This window comes from Schistocerca gregaria, chromosome 2, assembly GCF_023897955.1.
Source record: "Schistocerca gregaria isolate iqSchGreg1 chromosome 2, iqSchGreg1.2, whole genome shotgun sequence".
NCBI classification, from domain to species: domain Eukaryota; kingdom Metazoa; phylum Arthropoda; class Insecta; order Orthoptera; family Acrididae; genus Schistocerca; species Schistocerca gregaria.
The window spans coordinates 283,478,456-283,501,060 of NC_064921.1; the positions used below are offsets into that span (position 1 = coordinate 283,478,456).

A 22,605-nucleotide genomic window follows, 5' to 3' on the forward strand; every position below is an offset into this window, starting at 1 on the left:
GTTTCCACTTCACTATGATATGGCAAACAGTGGACCTAGAAATGTTTAGGAGTGCGGAAATCTCACGTACAGACGTATGACACACCCAGTCACCCTATCACATTCGAAGTCCGTGAGTTCCGCAGAGCGTCCCATTCTGCTCTCTCACGATGTCTAATGACTAGTGAGGACGCTGATCTACATCTACATCTACATTTATACTCCGAAAGCCACCCAACTGTGTGTTGCAGAGGGCACTTTACGTGCCACTGTCGTTACATCCGTTTCCTGTTTCAGTCGCGTATGGTTCGCGGGAAGAACGACTGCCGGAAAACCTCCATGCGCTCTCGAATCTCTCAGATTTTACATTCGTGATCTCCTCGGGACGTGTAAGTAGGGGGAAGCAATATATTCGATACCTCATCCAGAAATGCACCCTCTCGAAACCTGGACAGCAAGCTACACCGCGATGCAGAGCGCCTCTCTTGCAGGGTCTGCCACTTGAGTTTGCTAAACATCGCCGTAACGGTATCACGCTTACCAAATAACCCTGTGACGAAACGGTCTGCTATTCTTTGGATGTGTTCTACCTTCTCTATGTCCTCCGTCAACCCGACCTGGTACGGATCCCACACTGGTGAGCAATACTCAAGTATAGGTCGAACGAGTGATTTGTAAGTCACCTCCTTTGTACCTGGCAGCAAAATGCACTTAATATGAAAAACTTTTGTTTTTGGCGGTGTCCGGATACTTTTGATCACATAGTGTATTATAATCTTCGACTAATTGCATTAAACCAAAAGGTGAATTTGTGGAGCAATTTGTTCATAACTGCACAACTTGTTATAAGCCAGGCCCATTTGTTGCCATAGATGAGCAACTGTTCTGTTTTCATGGTCCTTTCCGCAGCTACGTCCCAATCGAATAAATGTGGGCCCAAAATAGTAATAGCCTGTAATACGAAGACAAAATACATGATTGAGAGTCCTTACTTAGGGTAAAAAACAGACAAATGGAATGCTTCTCGGGGACTTTTATCTAAAGGAAATGACGAAGACTTTTGGAGGGTCAAATAGAAACACCACCATAGACGGCTGGTTTACCTCATTGATACTGGCAGACAGTCTTTTGAAGGATAAACCCAAACTGGTTGGCACTATTCGCTCCAACAAACCGGAACTATCGCCTGAACTACCGTGCACGAAAAACAGAAATGTAGGTACGTCTTTGTTTTGTTTTGATAAATAAAAAAACACTAGGTCCAGACAAAGCAAAACCAAATAAAATGGTTGTCCTGCCGTGAGCTTCTCACGATCACCTCTCTATCATTGCGTCAGCAAGAAACCACACATAACAGAGGATTACAACGCCACCATATTTGGAGTAGACGTGCCGGAGCACATGATATCATCTATTCAAGCAGTCGGGAAACCAGAAGACGGCCACTATTGTGGGTGTTATGGCATCATAAATATTGAGTGTGTGGATGCTTGGGTTATACATACACACAATAATCAGCAGCAGGGAGCCAACAGATTGCCAAAAAAAGACATTCTCATACGCCGAGGTCAAGTACTCGCTGTACCCTGGGTGACGAAGAAGCTAGAAACTCCCAGTCTACAAATACACCTACATAAACTATGTGATCAAAAGTATCCGGCCACCTGGCTGAAAACGACTTACAAGTTCGTGGTGCCCTCCATCGGTAATGCTGGAATTCAGTATGGTATTGGCCCACACTTAGCCTTGATGACAGCTTCCACTCTCGCAGGCATACGTTCAATCTGGGGCTGGTAGCTTTCTTGGAGAATAGCAGACCCTTCTTCACGGAGTGCTGTACTGAGGAGAGGTGTCGATGTCGGTGAGGTTTGACACGAAGTTCGGCGTTCCAAAACATACCAAAGGTGTTCTGTAGGATTCAGGACAGGACTTTGTGCAAGCCAGTCCATTACAGGGATGTTATTGTCGTGTAACCACGCCACCACGGGCAGTACATTGGGAACAGGTGCTCGATCGTGTTGAAAGATGCAGTCGCATCCCCGAATTGCTCCTCCACAGTAGGAAGCAAGAAGGTGCTTAAAACATCACTGTAGGCCTGTGCTGTGATAGTGCCACGCAAAACAACAAAGGGTGCAAGCCCCCTCCATGAAAAACACGATCACACTATACCACCACCGCCTCCGAATTTTACTGTTGGCGTTACACACGATGGTAGATGACGTTCACCGGGAACTCGCCATACCCACACCCTGCCATCGGATCGCCACATTGTGGACCGTGATTCGTCACTTCACACAACGTTTTTCCACAGTTCAATCGTCCAATGCTTACGCTTCTTCCACCAAGCGTGGCGTCGTATAGCATTTACCGGCGTGATGTGTGGCTTATGGGCAGCCACTCCACCACGAAAACCAAGTTTCCTCACCTCGCGCCTAACTGTCATAGAACTTGCAGTGGATCCTGATGCAGTTTGGAATTCCTGTGTGGTGGTCTCGATAGGTGTCTGCCTGTTACACATTACGACCCTCTTCAACTGTCAGCAGTCTCTGTCAGTCAACAGACACGGTCGACCAGTACGATTATGTGCTGCTAGTTTTCCTTCACGTTTCCACTTCACTATCACATGGACCTAGAATGTTTAGGGGTTTGGAAATCTCGCGTATGACACGAGTGATACCCAATCACCTGACCACGTTGGAAGTCCGTGAGTCCGCGGAGCACCCCATTCTGCACTCTCATAATGAGGTCGCTGATATGGAGTACCTGGCAGTAGACGGCAGCACAATGCAACTAATTCGAAAAACGTTTGTTTTTGGGGTGTCCGGATACTTTTGAACACATAGTGTGGCTATACAAGATATCCTAACTGAAGACTCATCATCACAAACGTAAGAACAACCGTCGACTGGCAAGAGAACCCTTTGTCTCAAATGCCTTTCTAAAAAAATAAGATAAACAGTCACATATTTCAGAGAATGTTGATGTGCTTCTGCAAAGAACATCGAGCAAATCTGTGGAAAAACTGCTGTAAATGAAGCAAGAAAAACTGTAAAATTGCAGGAAAATATTCAAGGAGATATTTTTGTTTTGAATTATACCATTTTCGTTACATTTTCAATTACTAGTAGTGTGTAATTTACGAGGATGTGTGTTACGTACGGCAGGAATAGGATTTGTGATCTAGGATTAAAAGTAGAATCAGTGTCGATGGTCTGAGTGGTCAGAAGTGCTCTCGCTAACTGCAGTCAATCTTAGTGTTTATATTTCCAGTCCGTTATTTTGAGATCGCTTATTTTCGTGATAAGTGCTTTTTGTGTTGTCTCGCCAAGGTTGCAGAGTAGGATATTAATATATAACGAATGAAATGTGAAGTGCTGTGTATGTGATGACACTGCAGGATAACTCGATAATTATACGACATCCCTTTTTAAACCGTTGTATATTCTTTACTACCGAAAGCAGTAACTGAGGATTCACATTTGCAGCTACACCTCCTCATTCGGACATTATGAGCTCGTGACTAGGAATTCCACTGTAGCGAAAGAGACATTATCCGAATAAAGCAGGTTAGAAGATCTCAAAACAACAATCGTGAGATGTGACGGACTTGCATATCTCCAAGACGACCTCACCGTGTATAGTGCAGATGGGCTGATACAGGTCTTGCCAACACAAGTGGAGCGTTGTAGCCTGTAGTTTTCTGGATCTTCATCACCTGTCTTTGGTTGAGGAACAAATGTTGTGTTCAGACGCTGCACAAAGTTACCTGTGCTCAAAGACGCATTTATTAAGACAATTAATGGGACATACTGCATATACATTCTGTAAGTACTTCATCTGTGTCTTATGACTTCTTTTTATGTTTTTACTCTTTTCGTGATTCCATATTCTGTAGTGGCTAATAACATTTTTGAGACCATAATAATTTTGCGATATACAAATAGAACAGTTTCTGCATCAGTAATGTGTTTATTTTGTCACTAAATGTTTCGATTGTTCACACCGTGATCTTCAGGTGAAGAGTTGTTTGTGTTGGTGAAGAATACAGACGTCTTTTCACAGTCGCAGACAACAGACAGTGTAGGATTTTGCATCTTTTGCTAATGATAAAAAAATATTGATTTACACAAGGCACCTTAGAGGCTAAAAATCATGAATTTCTGACAGTGAATTGTACTTACGAGAACAATAGAGCTGTAAACTGTCTTCATACTCTTGCCTGAGGTATGTCCTCCCACTGCACAATGTATGCGTTTCAAAAAGTTACAGATATGTTTGTTTACCTTAGACACAGAGATACAATATTAAGTGGTTTCTACAAAATTTGTTTTCATTTTTTTTAGTATATGAATGGTTGCCCTCCAGCCTTGAACCATGAACCTTGGCATGCGTGCCTCAGAGATACAGGTAGCCGTACCGTAGGTGCAACCATAACGGAGGGTATATGTTGAGAGGACAGACAAATGTGTGGTTCCTGAAGAGGGGCAGCAGCTATTTCAATAGTTGCAGGGGCAACAGCCTGGATGATTGGCTGATCTGGCCTTGTAACATTAACCAAAACTGCCTTCCTGTGATGGTACTGCGAACAGCTGAAAGCAACGGGGAAGAGTTAGGGCAACATGTGCGCATTCCCACAGACAACACGAATTCATTACAGACGAATAGAAAAAGTGGTACAAGCCGACCTCGGGTAAGATCAGTTTGGATTTCGTAGAAATTTTGGAACACGTGAGGCAATACCGACCCAACGACTTATCTTAGAAGACAGATTAAGGAAAGGCAAACCTATATTTCTTGCATTTGTAGACTTAGAGAAAGCTTTTGAAAATGTTGACTCAATACTCTCTTTCAAATTACAGGTCACAAGAGTCAAATACAGGGAGCGAAAGGCTGTTTACTGTTTGTAGAGAAACCAGATGGCAGAAGACTCAAGGGACATGAAAGGGAAGGGATGGTTGGGAAAGGAGGAGACAGAGTTGTAGTCTACACCCACTGTTATTCAATCGGTGTAGTGAGTAAGCAGTGAAGGAAACCAAAGAAAAATTTTGAGTAGGAATTAAAATCCACGATGGTGGTGGTGGTGGTGGTGGTGGTGGTGGTGGTGGTGGTTAGTGTTTAACGTGCCGTCGACAACGAGGTCATTAGAGACGGAGCGCAAGCTCGAGTTAGGGAAGGATTGGGAAGGAAATCGGCCGTGCCCTTTCAAAGGAACCATCCCGGCATTTGCCTGAAACGATTTAGGGAAATCACGGAAAACCTAAATCAGGATGGTCGGAGACGGGATTGAACCGTCGTCCTCCCGAATGCGAGTCCAGTGTGCTAACTACTGCGCCACCTCGCTCGGCTAAAATCCATGGAGAAGAAATAAAGACTTTGAGGTTTGCCGAAGAGATTGTAATTCCGTCACAGGCAGCAAAGGACCTGGAAGAGTAGTTGAACGGAATGGACAGAGTCTTGAAAGGAGGACATAAGAGGTACATCAATAAAAGCAGAACGAGGTTAATGGAATGTAGCCGAATTAAATCAGGTGATGCTGTGGGAATTAGATTAGGAAATGAGACAAAGTAGTAGATGCGTTTTGCTTTTTGGGGAGCAAAATAACTGATGATCGTCGAAGTAGAGAGGACATAAAATGTAGACTGGCAATGGCAAGGAAAGCGTTTCTGAAAAAGAGAAATTTGTTTTCATCGAGTGTAGATTTAAGTGTCAGGAAGTCATTTCTGAAAGTATTTGTATGGAGTGTAGCCATGTATGGAAGTGAAACATGGACGATAAATAGTTTAGACAAGAAGAGAATAGAAGCTTTCGAAATATGGTACTACAGAAGAATGCTGAAGATTATACGGGTAAATCACATAACTAATGAGGAGGTACTTAATAGAATTGGGGCGAAGAGGAATTTGTGGCACAACTTACCTAGAAGAAGGGATCGGTTGGTAGGACACGTTGTGAGGCATCAAGGGATTAGCAATTTTATATTGGAGGGAAACATGCAGGGTAAAACCCGTAGAGGGAGACCAAGGCAAGAATACACTAAACAAATTCGGAAGGATGTATGTTGGAGTAGTTACACAGAGATGAAGAAGCTTGCACAGGAGAGAATAGCATGGAAAGCTGCATCAAACCAGTGTCTGGACTAGAGACCACAACAACAACAACAACAACAACAACAACAACGACAACATGAATTGCTGCACCAGAATACTGACATGTGCATAACACAGCTACTGTATTAGCTAGCTATTCTTCTTCTTTTTATGTAACCGTGATGCAGCATTGGACACAGAAATAATGATTAAATAGTTATGTATATAAGGTGTTTTCCTTTTATTTTAAAAATTGTTAATGAGCTGCTCTTCAATACACGTATGTGCACAATTCACTGTCAGAAATTCATGTTTTTCAGCTTTTAAGGTGCCTTTTCTAAGTCAATAATTTTTTACATTAGCAAAAGTCACAAAATAACCTACACTGCCCTTAGTCTGAGGCTGTAAAAGGACGTTTGTACTCTTCACCTACACCAGCCATATAAATGAACAGTTCTCCACCTGAAGATGATGATGGTGTGAACCATCGAAACCCGTAGTGGGAAAATAAACAGGTGACTGACTCTCAGAAAGTGTGAAACATCCCCTTTGAAAAATTAATGAATCACTGTGCTGGTAAACCTCTTACGTTATTTGATTTTCAAACAGCTGAGCAAAACTGAACGTACTCAGACTTTTCTCTCTTTACTTATTGCGATCAACACTAAACTGACACACAATATTTTTAGCGCAACGCAATCTGACTTTCAATAATCCCTATAAACGAATGGACCTGACTAACAATAACCTATACCTTTCATTAATCACTTACGTCACATAAATCTTCGTTACTCGAACTACTGCACTACAGCGAGCGCCAATACTGCCAGCTAAATAAAAGATTCTAACAACTGAAGGCACTAACTACTGATAGGCATAGTTAGCAAATGAAATATTTTGATAGTGAACAATGTATTTACCTTAACAGTGTTCAAAAGTAAAAAAAAATGTCTCTGAGGACTTTGGGACTTAACTGCTGTGGTCATCAGTTCCCCAGAACTTAGAACTACTTGAACCAACTAAGCTAAGGATATCACACACATCCATGCCCGAGGCAGGATTCGAGCCTGCGACCATAGCTGCCGCGCGGTTCCAGACTGTAGCGCCTAGAACCGCTCGGCTACTCTGGGCGGCTATCCAATATTACAAATTTACTCTCTCTGATGGACACACGTCCAGATCGTCCGCTCTCAAAATTCTGCCATCTCTCCCCCCACATCCACCACTGCTGTCAGCTCACCTCCAACTGCGGAACGCTGCGGGCTGTTCACATCCAATTGCCCAACACTACAATAGCTAATATTCCAACAATGCAAACCAGCCACAGACTTCACACATTACAGTCAGTGATTTTCATATAGAGCGTTACGTGGCGTTACCAGCGTAGGAACCTAAACAGCCTACTTACAAGTGTTTTATTTGTATTTATCAACAGTCGCAGCCCTCATAATGCTGTCCCTTATGGACGACATGTTCATAGTAATTTGGCGAAAATTGTTTGGAGAAAATCTTGTGTGGAAAGTAAGGATCGTCGGTTGTACCTGAGGAAGGGCAGTCCTGAAGACGCTGATGTGCCGTGCGGGCTCCGGCGGCGGGGGGCTGAGGGTGGCGACGGCGGCCGTGTTGGCCCAGGAGACGCGCCGGCCGCCGCAGTGCTGCGAAGACGGCGGCGGCGTCGCCGGAGGCGCTTCGCAGTCCGCCTCGTCCTTGCTGCAACACAGGGGACACGTCCAGTCACTGTACCAGGGGCAAAGCTACAGTTACCACATCGAAACACAAAGTTGTTCGTTTGTTGGGACGTGGCTATAGTCTGGTAAAGGCTGGAAGCCCCGCGCTGCAGTACTGTAACACTCCGCAAGAGGGGCCAGAACAAAATTGGAGTAAAACACTGACAAAGTGTACTACTGCGCATTTGAAGGGGAACATCGCTACAATAGTCCATTGCGAGTTGGCAGACACTTACGTCAAAAAATGCATCATTATATTACGCAGTGGTTGCATGGTGCAGACACTTCCATTGTGGTCAGACAAGTCTGATAGACGATGAAAGAAACGTCAGACTATCTCTTTGTGAAGATCCAGGAATCGCAAAAGGAGACACTGGTGCTCGAAATCAACTGGATCACTATACAAGTATAAGGGAAAATATGAAAATCAGTGAAGGATTGACTCTCAAGTTGTTCTACGATATTTTGAATACGAACGACGTCGCTACCCACTAGGTTCAGCGTCTGATCACACACATTCAGGAACTCCGCGGTACCAATGTAGCAGTGGCAGTGTTTTAACTGTGTCAGGCCAATCCATAAAAATTTCTTTTGGAACCTAATCACCACGGACAGGTGCTGCATTTGCCACTATTACCCTGAGACAAAGGAGCAGAGCATGTGTATTTGCCTCAATCGAGAAGAGGAAAGAGTCAAACTACATCCGGCAAGGTGAAGCTGAGCATTTTATCAACTGCCCTGGTTTGGTGTTCAGATGTTTGTGAAATCTTATGGAACTGAACTGCTAAGATCATCAGTCCCCAAGCTTACACACTAATTAACCTAAATTATCCTAAGGACAAACACACAAACCCATACCCGAGGGAGGACTCGAACCTCCACCAGGACCAGCAGCACAGTCCATGACTGCAGCGCCCTAGACCGCTCGGCGAATCCCACGCGGCCCTGGTGTGGTGCTAACAGAGTATGCTCGTAAGGGGGGCAACAGTCCCAGCGGCTTCCTACCTACATCCCTTGACAAGGTTACGGGAGGCAGTCAAGACGTAACGCCGCGAAAAGCTGTAGATGAGGGTATTTGCCTCGAACACAACGTTCAGGCTCATATTGCACAGGACACAGTCACACATGTGGCTTCTTTGTATATAAAATTTTGCTTCGTCCTCCCTGTTCTTCTGACGCGGCACCCAATCAGTGTCTTTTTTCTCTCTCTCTCTCTCTCTCTCTCTCTCTCTGTTCGGATGAGGGACCCATTGCCTCCGAAGCATTTAAAGAACGACGACGAGGTTATTTTTGTGGTGGCTGTTTCCTCAACACCCAAAATGCAGGCGTCTGCCAAGTCAGCCATCGTTAGAAAACGTGTGTCGCATCGAACCGTGTCTATGGAGAGAAGGACTAGCACCATCACGAGGTTTGAGGTCACCGATCTTTTTTTTTTCTTTTAAGGTGATAGCTAAAAGCTTATGTCACCCCTCGTGTAGCAGATTAACTGACGTTTGTCACATGTGGCGAAATGCGATCATTCCACTCGTCGTGTCGGCCATACACTAACAAGCGAAACACGCATCCACGGGGGTCATCGATTTTAGTAACTTTTTGCATGGCTGTAGCACTCTGCACTTCTTAAGCGTTTACCAGAAATCGTTCTTAGTTTTACGAAGCTGATGAGTACCAAAGGACGCCGTCAGCAATCGAGCAGCAGCGTTAGTGCAACTAGGTAAGGCAGTAGACGAGAAGTGTGTACTCTATTGGAACTCTGTTTTTGTAGCCTTCCGTAAACACCTGTATCGCTATAACGAATCGCATTTGGTCGAAAAAGAACAACAACAACAGTGGTGACTTGTAATTGGAAACCATCGAGGTCAGCAAAAAACTAGAAAATTCACAGAAAACGGGATCAAACACTGGAAAACACAGCTGTTTATCGGAGAAGAAAGTTACATGCTAGGTAATAGCAAGAGAACCTTTTTTCTCCGCCTTCCCTGCTGTTCATCATTGCCTTTATTCCATTTCAATCTCCTTAAAGAAAACAAACAAGGACTATAACCAAGGGAGAAATTCTAAAAAATACCCCATCTACTGCACAAGAGTGATATGTAGCTCTGTGGAAAATATGAAACTGAAATCCAGTCTCTGACGAATATCGTTCGAATCTTCAGCGACGACATCAGCGTGGAATTTTTTGCTTAGGCACACAGAAGGCAAAATCCTAGAATATGAAGACATGGAAATGCCAAATGGACAAACCATCAACTGCCACCAGCTGGAAGCCGACAAATAACTGGGCATTTTGCACCGGAACAATGTTAAGCACGGTCACGTAAAACATGTGTTCAGCAAACGGTACATCCAAAGAGTCAGAAATATTTTGAAAAGCAAACTGAACGTCGGAAACGGCAGCAAGGCACTACGTGAGTCATATCCGTCATCAGATACACTGCACCTACTGTGGACTGGACGAAAGTAGAGCTGCATAATCTCCACCCTTGCAGTGTTGTCGACGGGCTGCATTTGTCCAGAAAAACAAGCGCCAGAGGTCACTCGAAAATGAAGCAGAGAGTGGAAGAACAGAAACATACATTGTCAGATTGTATCAAAGACAGCAAAGAAGTCAACAAAAGAAGGCTTCTCAGTGTACAGTAAACCAAGAAACAATATTGGGAAGCTAGACTCCACTGTCGAACTGATAGCCTGCGCGATAAAGCACTGCGTCGGTAGTTTTTGGAGAAGATTGAAGATAAAATAAATAGAGAAAAAAATCAGGTCTTGTCCGTCCAATGGAACCGTAAGGGACGATTGATTTTTGTTACAGAGGGACAAGAAATAATGTCTTCAAAGCCAAAATCAAGAAATGAGCAAAACATGCTGCTAAGAAGATGCCGAAGCAATACAGAATGTCATGAGCTGTTGCAAAAACATCTCGCTCAGTGATTACAAGCAGAGGCACAATGATGTGCATGAATTATTCTTTGAAACTTATGCTAAAATTGACACTTGCCATTGGCAAAGAACAAGCCACAGCGAGTTGTCGAAAACTAACATGGCTGTTTACTATGGTACTTCCAGCTTTAGACTGATCGGATGCTAGAACTCAATACACCAGACATCACAATCTTGGAGAAAAGAATGTGTGGATCGTTGATATGGCCATCTCAGACAATAGCAGAATCGATGAAAGACTTGAAAACTTTGTCAGATACGAGGATTTGAAAACCGAACTACAGCGACTCTAGCTATCACTTTCCGGCACACGGGAAGCGAAAAGTGTCAAAAGATCTCAGTGGGCACTTGAAGACCTTTGAGACTGCTAAAACATCCAACTGCTAACTATAAATTCCGTTTTACTGGGATCTGCACGAATTATCCGCCAACACACCACGGAGCCCTTGACGCTTGGGAAACGTTCAACTAATGATAAAATACGAAATCCGGTAGAGAACGATTCGCCGTGTTTGCTGTTATACTGATCATAATGACAATCATAGCGGCGGAGTTGGGTCGAGGTTCAGTGTAGGTTTATTAAGACATTCATTCACGTAGTAAATAACGTGTTGTAGTGAAGTCGTTTCACTTTCAATTCTTCGTTAACATGAGACGATATTTCTCTCTGATTCTGCAATAATGTAGGAGCACTGTTCAGTGATATCACACGGCCCAAGACAAACACAACGGTGTCCTGATTCCTTATTATACTTCGCCAGGAATGTGGCACTTCTACTAATTGGCCGGCCGCGGTGGTCTCGCGGTTCTAGGCGCGCAGTCCGGAAGCGCGCGACTGCTACGGTCGCAGGTTCGAATCCTGCCTCGGGCATGGATGTGTGTGATGTCTGTAGGTTAGTTAGGTTTAAGTAGTTCTAAGTTCTAGGGGACTGATGACCACAGATGTTAAGTCCCATAGTGCTCAGAGCCATTTGAACCATTTTTTTTACTAATTTTTATAGGTTGATGTGTCCTCGACTTTCAAAAGGCATTCGACTCAGTTCCGCACTGTGGCTTGATCCAAAAAGTGCGCGCTTACGGTCTATCCGATGACATATGCCGTTGGATATAAAGATTTCTAACAGACGGAGAGCAGTATGTCGTCCTGAATGGGGAGCCTTCAACAGAAACAAGCGTAACATCAGGTTTGCTCCAATGCAGCTTAATAGGTCCGCTGCTTTTTACAATTTACGTAAACGATATGTTTGATGGTATTGACAGCGGTATTAGACTGTTTGCCCACGATCCTCTAGTCTACAGGAAAGTAGTATCACACGAAATTTGTGAACAAATCAATGAGGATTTGCAGAAAATAAATGCGTGGTGTAACGACTGGCAGTTACCTCTCAATATTAGTAAGTGTACTCTAGTGTGTATAACAAATCGAAAATCCCCATTTTTGTACAAGTACAAAATAAATACCCAGTGTTTGGAAGCGGTAACATCCGTCAAGTATCTGGGTGTGACTATTCTAAATGATCTCAAATGGAACGATCAGATTACACGAGTAACGGGTAAGGCGAACTCTACGATGAGGTGCAACCCTGAAGCGATGCAGTCCTTCAACAAAGGAAATTGCTCACAATACATTAGTTCGTCCAGTCTTAGAGTACTGTTAGTCTGTATGGGGCCCTTACCAGTTGGGTCTGATTCAAGAGATTGAGAAGGTCCAAAGAAGAGCGGCAAGATTCGTGACTGGCACATTTAGCCATCGCGGGAGCGTTAGAAATATAGAAAGCTTGAAGTGGGACGCGCTTGCAGATAGAAGACGCGCTAACCGCAAGGGGCTGCTCTCTAAATTCCCAAATCCGATCTTCACCGAGCATATATTATTACCACCAACTTTCAAATCGTGCAATGATTGCCATTCAAAGGTAAGGGAAATTAGAGCTCTTACTGAGGCGTTCAGACAGTCGTTTCTCCCTCGCACGACCCGCGAGTGGTAAAGAGGAGGGAGGGGGGAGGGGGGGGGGGAATGTGGCTTTAGCCCGTATAGTGCCCTCCGCTACATACCGATTGGTGGCTAGCGGAGGATATATGAGATGGGATAAAAAAGGAAGATATCAGCAACAATACACTGCTGTAGCGTTATCTCCTATTTACCCAGTAATCAATAACATGTATTTGTGATTATGAAGACAAAAATTCTACAAATTCAAGTAAATTTAGTCTAATAAGGCCTCCGACAGTTTTTATCTTTTCAGTCTAAGATAACAGCTTCCGAACTCAGACGATCGGGACAACATAGAAATTGTTAAGGCCTCACGCAATATTGAAAAAGGATCATATAAATTAGGTGAGCAAGGAATGTGGTTTAGCATATAATGTAGAAGAGAATGTGGTTTTAAATAAAACGCGTCCGGGTAAGTGACCGCGTCGTTATGTTGCTGTAGTCGGTACTGCAAAGCAAGATAAAAAAGTATGGGTACCGGCACGTCAGAGAAACACGTATTACGATATTGAGAAACAGTTAATTTCTGCTGGTTGGAGCAGCAGACGAAAGTGAGAGGCCAAAGATCTGCATTTTTCCAGTCGATTGTAGGTAGAAAGTACACTAGAAAACATAGGCATTTGAAATACAGGTGAAATTTTCAGAAAATTTAAAGCTGTGGTAACTAAGATCCCTCTTCCCCTCACAAAAATGCATAGGACAGGAGTGGAGAGGAGGAACTACCAATTTCTAACGGTTCCTCAGGTAACAGTGAGTGGTTACTGGCATTCAAGCTACGACAACGTGATTAGTGAGAAGTTTATTTCGATTTGATTATGTGTTATGACAAAATGTATCTAATACTTCGATTCTCATTGCTATGAGCCTAATTTTGAGTACCAGTCACGTTCATTGTAAACAGATGTCACTAGAGCCCAAGGGTATTTTTTTTTTTCAGAGGAGAACTATGTAAAAATAAGAGAGTTATTACTTGGAAAAGAATGATACTTGCAGCTTTCATTACAAATTCGTTGCTGCCATAGCCATTCAGACCTTGATGATCAGGTAAGCTTTTTCTTGAAGGATGCCATGCGACGTGCAGAAGTATGGAAGCGGTCTCATATTTGGGGTAAAAGCCACCTTCAGACTGCCCTAATCGAAATCTCCTGGTGTTACTTAATGCGTTAATTGCAGTCAGTACCGTATCGGTTTCGTTAAACAGGCACAGGACTAACTTTCTGTATTCTTTTCTTCTTTCTGTTGAATGATTATTAAGATATTAAATAGTGAACAACCTAATATTTAATAAAATCCAGTTTGTTGCTATATTAGTTTAGTGATGTATTCATTTTCAGTGATCCATTCCCGTTCGACTACCTTCTTCAGACCATATGCTAAAGTAACATAACATTTTTTAATTTTATTATAATGTTGGTTAATCACATTTTCGAATATAAAAATTAGGTACTTACGTCCATATACAAAACAGCTTAAAGCATAAGAGTCCTAAACCTACACCACGTTGTAATACAATACAGAGTGACTGAGACCACTGATGGTATACGGACGTAAGTATCAAATTTATATGTCCGAAAATATGATTAACCAACACCAGGTTCTAATTCTGCCTCCCTCAGGCATGGATGTGTGTGATGTCCTTAGGTTAGTTACGTTTAAATAGTTATAAGTTACAGGGGACTGATGACCTCAGATGTTAAGTCTCATAGTGCTCAGACCCATTTGAGCCAACACCATAATAAAGTGTTGTGCTACTATCGCAGATGGTTTGAAATGGCATTCTAGCCACAATGGGTCCTTCACAATAAATACATCATTGAGCTACTACAGCAGCAATTTGGACTTTATTAAGTCTTAGGCTGTTCACTAGTTTTGTCTTTAATAATCATTCAACGGACAGAAGAAAATAAGAAAAGTTAGAGATCCTCTGCCTGTTTAACGTAACCATGCTTTTACCCCAATACGTGTCCACTCCCACACTTCTGCACGTCGCATGGTATACTTCAAGAAAAAGGTTACCTTATCACAGAGGTCTGAATGGCTATGGCGGAAACGATTTTACAATGAATGAAATTTCTATTCTCCATAACGACTAGTGAACTGTCCGTTCACTTCTTACCGTACATTATAGGGCATATATATATAATGGACGAAACGTAAGCGCAATGGAAAACTGAAAGTGATAATTTCGCAATAACGTAGATTTCCTCACGTTTTATAGAGGGCGTGCACTACATACGATCATGATTAGAGGACTTATGGACAAGGTGTGTAGTTCACTGATTTCAGCATCTTTAACAGCCACTTCTGGTTACTGCATTGCCACTCATTGGGCACAGTATGAATACGGTCTCAAAAGTGTACTTTCGATGGCGTTACTTCCACCAGTTGTTGTTCATGATCCAAGAATTGCTCTGGTAATGAAGACTGGGCCCATAATGTATCGGAGATACTTGATGGGATAGATCTGTTCATGCTGTCCACTATTTGGAGAACAAACTGGATAATGCAAGAAGTGTATACCTAAACATGGAACTGTTGGTGGAGCGCCTCACCTTGACACAGAAACAACAAAGATTCTGCTGATAGTTTGGGTGTGTACGTGTATTCTGGCCAACTCCATTTCATCGAACTGAAGGTATCGTCGCTGGAGCTGTGGCTCTTCCAACTATGTCGCTCGAAGTTGATACTGTATGTGCTATGTACTTTGGTAGTTCTAGCTATCCTAGTCGACATCGATCTTGTTATTAATAATTAACACATGGGCAATATCTGCTTTCATCATTTTGCACCATTTATGTCTCCGGTAGCTTCTTTCGCTAGAACACTGGATGCGAAATTCACAGAGATGGATATCAACTGTAGACTGGCTCGCTTCACCTGGATGCATTGTCGTTTCCATGGGTACAGAGAGAATCACGTTGACACGCAACATGATTCTGTATACTATTGTCACTGACGCGAGTGCAGATACTCCCTAATTTGTTTGGACACCCCCTTGATACGAAACCTGACGTTCATCTCGCTTTTTTATTTCGAATGAATCACACCCCACAGCCACGATTGCGGTACGTTTGAATACCCTCTTCTGTAGTACACATCTATTCTATTAGAGACGACAGAGGAAAGACCAGTTGAACGGAATGGACAATTTATCGAAAGAAAGTTATGAGGCCAACATCAATGGAAGTAAAATAAGTGTTATGGAGAGTGGTAAATCGAAGTTAATAGATGACGTTCGGAGAGTTAAATTAGTGAACAAGGCACTATACACTGAGATGACAAGTCATAGGACAGCGATATGCACATGTACAGATGGCGGTAGTATCGCATGTTTCAGTCGATGTAGGTTGCGGTAGTGCAGCAAACATGAAGAAACTCTTACAAGTCAGAACAGTGTGAAAAGCAGCACCAAACTGAAGACTACAAGAACATTCCAAGTGACTTGGCTGTTAAATAAAAGACGTAGAACTAGCAACGTGCATATGGTAATGCTTCACGGTTAGCTACCTAGGGCATTTACTTAGACATTCATTTTGCGCTCATTAACTTGTCATACGCTGCGGACTTTGAACGGCAAACCACAAAGAAAAAGAAACAGGATGCAGTCCCACATAGCCTTCGGCACCTGTTGATAAGCACGCAAGGGAATATTCCTGTTGCGCTCCGAAGTAAACAGACTGTTGCGTGTGAGCCTCTGTTGGTGTTGCGTCTAACGAAATTCAGCTTTCTCAGTATCCCAATCAGTCGAGTCTTCTGCCTTCGTGGATTAGATTTGCACTAATTCGCAGCAAAACTTGCTAATACGTGCTAACTAAATGGCACCCCAATATTAATTTTGCAGTTTGTAATTACTAAATGTATGTATCAGTTTCTTTTTTTCTATTACTCGCTCTGTTGTGTAGTTTAAGTGCATGATTGGAATAGCTATGTTTTGTAACAATACTTACGAGTTGCTGCTAGGAAATGGGTAGAAGCAAACCACTTTGCAAAATAACTGCACATTACATCGGCATGACTGGTTTTGGTGTATTACATTTCCCCATTTATTTCATTAATAGTTTAATGGGATTGTTGCAGCCATTACGCAGCTTAGTAAATAACAGCGTTATTAGGTATCATCGAACACACTGCCTGTCTATATTACGAGCCATATGTTTGAAGCCTTAACATCAAGAAGTTATATGTACGTGGTCTGTTATTGCGGACATGTCAAAAAGAATAGGCACACGCACGCGCGCGCGCACACACACACACACACACACACACACACACACACACACACAGACACACACACACACACACACACACACACACAATATATATATATAATCTGAAGTCAAGGGGAGGCTGGCCAGTGATCCCTCCACGGGATTCGACGAAATACCGTGAGTAATGAGGATAATGGGCACTCCAATAACAGTGTGTGGATTATTGAGAATTTCGGTCTGACTGGAGGCCTGCTAGGGTAGTTCGTGTGCTAGCTGGTGGTGGTTAGTGTTTAACGTCCCGTCGACAACGAGGTCATTAGAGACGGAGCGCAAGCTCGGGTTAGGGAAGGACTGGGAAGGAAATCGGCCGTGCCCTTTCAGAGGAACCATCCCGGCATTTGCCTGAAACGATTTAGGGAAATCACGGAAAACCTAAATCAGGATGGCTGGAGACGGGATTGAACCGTCGTCCTCCCGAATGCGAGTCCAGTGTGCTAACCACTGCGCCACCTCGCTCGGTGTGTGCTAGCTAGGGTAGCCGGTGCAGTTGGGAAGACCACTGTGTCCGGATGACGCAGTTGCAGCGCATCAGCCCAGTAAGGGGGAGGACCGGCTTCGAATCCCGGTGTAACACAAATTTTCAACTCTTCCCATGGATTTCAGTCAGTGCTCACTAGCAGCTAAATGTCATTAATTCCTTTTTGTGTTGATAAATAAGTAAATAAGTTACTCAACAGTCGGTCATATAAGTTGCGAAGTGGGGAGATGATTAGCACGTTAACCTCTCTTTTTGGAAGGAGCTTCAAATGTCGCTCTGGTGATCATTATGTACACTTTATTACAACTGAAATAACCATCTTGAGATATTCAGCATTTTTATTGACATTTAAGATAATTCTCAGTTATTGTTCCGTTTCAGTTGCTCATTTTTAATTAGATCACGTGTTTCGATCACTCTTGACAATCCTCGGATCTAAGCAGTTGCCTCAGTTCAAAATGGTTCAAATGTCTCTAAGCACTTTGAGGCTTAAGATTTGAGGTCATCAGTCCCCTAGACTTAGACCTGCTTAAACCTAAATAACCTAAGGAAATCACACACATCCATGCCCGAAGCAGGATTCGAACCTGCGACCGTAGCAGCAGCAGCACGGTTCCGGACTGAAGCGCCTAGAACCGCTCGGCCGCTGCGGCAAGCAGTTGCGTCAGTAACCTATCTTGTCAGAAACAAATATAAGAGTACTGACAGTACTCTGGTATGTGGTTCTGAGTAGACAATACAGGTTGCTGATGCGACTACTTAGATCTGAACGTGGTCCGAAGTGATCCGAACATGTCCTCTAATTAAAAACGTGCAACTAAAACGGAACAAGAACTAAGAATTATCTTAAATTATTTAGATTTCCCTAAATAGACGTTTCCTTAAACGGAATAAGGCAGAACGCTAGGGTGCTTTCTCTGGAAAGGATATAGAGGACCTCATTCTCTATTACTGTCCTATCCAAGTTTGTGCTTCGTCTCTAACAATCTGTCGTTGATGGGTCATTAAATCCTAGTATTCCATCCTTCCACTAAACACAGGATCACGTAACTCAGATGGCGGAAGATTTGTGCAAACCTTGTACCGTTTCCCGATTCTCCTTTCGTGGGATCATGTTTATTTTAATAGGAGCGTAATTAAGCTTACGTAACAGTTTATAAGCGGCGTTAAGCCGGCACGTGTAGCAGCGGCGAACCTGAAATTCCTTGGCACCATTCGAGCCAGGGCTGCTATGACGCCGGCCTGTTTCTCAAGACAGCGTATCTATGACAGCATCTTTCATATCTTACGTAGCATGACAATAAACTGCAGTCTGACAACGGACGTCAGCAAACAATCGTTTTGTATCATTTCAGCGAATTGTAGGTTACGGAAACATTTGACTACATTTCTTTGCTGTAAGAAATGTGCTGTTTACATTATTTGGAAAGATTCCTTAACATCTCTCTCTCTCTCTCTCTCTCTCTCTCTCTCTCTCTCTCTCTCTCTCTCACACACACACACACACACACACACACACACACACACACACACACACAAATGCTCTCCTCTCACTAAGCCAAGTTTTCGGAGTTTCGAGACACGTCCTTTCTTTGAATATCTGCTGTTTTTAGAATAACTTCATCGCAGGAGAAGAACATAGATATATAGATAGATAGAGAGAAAGAGAGGTTGTTGAAAGTCATCATTCTCTCAACGTGCAGGGAGAAAGGGAAGTAAGGCAGACTAGAATCGTATCCGAGTGTTGAGTTAAAAACTGACCACTCCAATTTGCGTTATAGGCATATACAGGTTTGGTACCCAGGCCTCACCTTAGGAGTTGAGGTACACAAACAAAATTCGGTAACACATGTGGTGATACGATTTTACTCCCTTTCATCTAAGCCATATTCCACAAGCCACTTAATGGTGTGTGGCAAAGAGTACTTCTGTTACCTATAATTCTCCCTTTCTCCTTCCACTCGCGTGGGGAAATGACTGATGGCAGGCCTCTGTATTGGCTAAAATTTTTCGAATTTTCTCGTCATGATCATTACGCGAGGAGTATGTAGTAGGAAGTAATAGGTTGTCTGACACTTCCTGGAAAGTATTCCCTCGAAATTTCAATGGTAAACTTTCCGTAACGCGCAATACCTCTCTTGTAACATCTAACGACCGCATGATGGAACGCACCGCTCTTCATTGGATCTTCTTTCCTTAGGTTAAACGATTGAGGATAGTGAAGGATGTTAGACTGCAAAGTTAAAACGAATGGCCATATCATAAAACAGACGACTTAAACATTAGCGAAATGCGTGACCACACGACAAATTTTGGGAAAAAGTAATTTTAATCATATTAACCGGGATATATCTGATCTCGTAAGCCGATTCGTTATCGTGAATGAGACATAGGTCGAAACCTTCACGTCAGAGAGGGGCAGCTGTAGGAGACGTGGATAGGAGCCTGTCCATGTCCATATTAGTGGAAGTTGACACCACCTGCCGCTAAGGTTACGCCCATTGTTTACTGGAGTACAAGACGGATTCGTCTTTTGATTATTTTGGTGAAAGTAAAATGACATGTGGCTTTTAAAGTCCAACCGACGATGTCATTAAAAAACGGAAGGAATATTACGTTTTAACTTCCGTCTACAACGAGGGACTGGGAATTGATGGTGAAAAAATCGACAGTCTCTTTCAAATGAACCCTACAGGCATTTGCCTTAAGCGATTTATGTAAACAATGGAAAATAAAAATTAGGATAGCAGAGCGGGATCTAAAGCAATAATCTCCCAAATACAGTCCATTCTCTTGCCACAAAGTCGCTTCCCTCTGTGAGCGAAACCTGAGCACCATTGTGGATCACCTGGTTGAAGGAAGCGATTTCAAACAGGCTGGGGCTGCACCTTTCGAGTGTTATGCTTTGGTTCTACGAACTGTTAGAAAATCCATCCTATTGAACAGATTTGGCGTGCTGTGTTATTACTGTTACGGTCGTCAGTCTGAAGCCTGGTATGACGTGGCTCTCCGCGCTACTTTATCCCGGGCAAGCCTCTTCATCTCAGAATAACCACTGAAATGTATATTCATTCGAGCCTGGTTAATGTAGCCATCTCACGGTTTCCCTCTACAGTTTTTACTCTTACCTCCGCTACTAAACTGCATGTTCCTTGATGTCTCTTGTGTCCTATCAATCGATCATTTCTTTCAGTCAAGTTGTCCCACAAATTTTCTTCCTCCCCAGTTCTGTTCTGTATATCCTCATCGTGACTTTCACATATCATCATTTCTAAACAATATTGTGGGTAGTAAACGTTAGATCCAGGTAAAAGTCCAGTTAAGATGCCATATTAATTACAGATTAACATTTTGCAGCTCATCCAGAATTTCATCCCAAGGATAAAATATAACTATGCGAGAAACTTGGGACGAACTGCTTTGAAATAAAAGGAACTAAACTTAAGTTCCGAGAACAATCATTGTTCTTTGTATTAAGTCGAAATCACTTAATGAAGATGAAGGGGTATTTCAGTGTTTGCCTAAATTCGCAGAAAAAATTACTCATCTTTGTGTCAGCCGATAAGTACTCACGAGTATCTCAAAATACCTACAGTACAAGCCAAAGTAATGACTTCCAAAACATTCTCAGATGAAGAATAGACTTTTTCTTGAGTCATCAGTCGTCTGACTGGTCTAATGCGGCCATCCACGGATTTCTCTATAACGCTAACCTCTCTGTTTCAGAGAAGTCCTTGGTACCCTATGAAATTATTTGCTGGATATATTCCAGTCTGTCAAGTTCGAGTCCTGCCTCGGGCATGGGTGTGTGTGATGTCCTTAGATTATTTAGGTTTAAGTAGTTCTAAGTCTAGGGGTATGATGACCTCAAATGTTAAGTCCCATAGTGCTCAGAGCCATTTGAACCATTTATATTCCAGTCTCAGTCTTGCCCTATAGTTTCCACCGTATAAAGTTCCATGTAGTCTCATGGAAAATAATACGCCATGATGAGTTCATACATTCTACTATACTGTTCATTCTTCTTGCCAGTGTTTACCATACGTTCCCCTCTTCGCCGATTTAGGGGGAGAACCTCCTTATTCCGGATATTATCAGCCCGATTTTCAACTTTCTTCTATAGCACCAATCTAAAACGCGTCAATACTCTTCTGCTCCGGTTTTTCCCCACAGTCCGCGTTTAGCTACCACACAACGCTGTGCTTCAAAAGAAAGTTCCGGAATTTCTTCCTCAAAGTAAAGCATATTTTGGCACCAGTAGACTTCTCTTGGTCAGTAATGCTCTCTTTGTCAGTGCTAATCTACTTTTGATGCCCCGCTTGCGTCGTCCATTATGGATTATTTTGCTTCCACAGAAGCAGAATTCCTTAACTTCATCTACTTCATGTCCACTGGATCTCAAGTTTCTCACTGTTCGCATTTCTGCTACTTCGTATAACTTTTGTCTTTTTCCAATTTACTCTCAATCCTCATTCTTTGCTTATGAGTTTCTGTAGTTTTTTCTTCACCTTCACACCAGATTTTAATCCCATTCTTGAACCTTTCTTTTATTTTCGTTATTACTCCTTCGATGTGCAGATCGAACAGTACCGGGTGACAGACTGCATCCCTGTTTTACTCTCTTTGTAATTCGAGTAAGTCGTTCTTGGTCTTCCAGTCATCCATTCGTCCTGTCCCCTCTTGGTTTTTATCAGTTCTGTGTATCAACCGTCTTCCCTTTTATTTTACTCTTCCATTTTTCTAAGAGTTTCGAACAAGTTGTACAATTTCACATTGTGAAAGGCTACTTCTAGTTTAACAAATTATAAGAGAGTATCTTGATTTTTCTTCCGTCTTGCTTCCATTAACAAGTAGAAAGTCATAACTGCCTTTCTGGCGGTTTCACCTTTCCTAAAACCAAAGTAAATAGTCATTCGGCAGACGTTCAGTTTCCTTTTTCGTACGTTTTTTGGTCAGTAGCTTAGACGCACGAGATGTTAAGCTGGTTGTGCGATAGCAGGTAGGTGCGAATACTATATTCGGCATTGTGTGGATGATATTTTTGCGAAAGTCTGACGGTAAGTAGCCAGTCTCATAGATTCTACACGCCGATTTGAATAGTCGTTTGGTTTCCATTTCCCATAATGATTTTAGAAGTGTC

The 22,605-nt window shown here is 42.8% G+C and overlaps 1 protein-coding gene across 1 annotated transcript in view; it reads right to left on the minus strand.

The window, feature by feature from the left end:
• Positions 1 to 22,605, minus strand: part of LOC126336871 (facilitated trehalose transporter Tret1-2 homolog) — a 340,634-nt gene that overhangs the window by 138,247 nt on the left and 179,782 nt on the right. Inside the window, exon 2 of the mRNA XM_050000979.1 lies at positions 7,607 to 7,775. Coding sequence (XP_049856936.1) covers positions 7,607 to 7,775 — 169 coding nt within the window. The remainder of the gene's footprint in view (positions 1 to 7,606; positions 7,776 to 22,605) is intronic.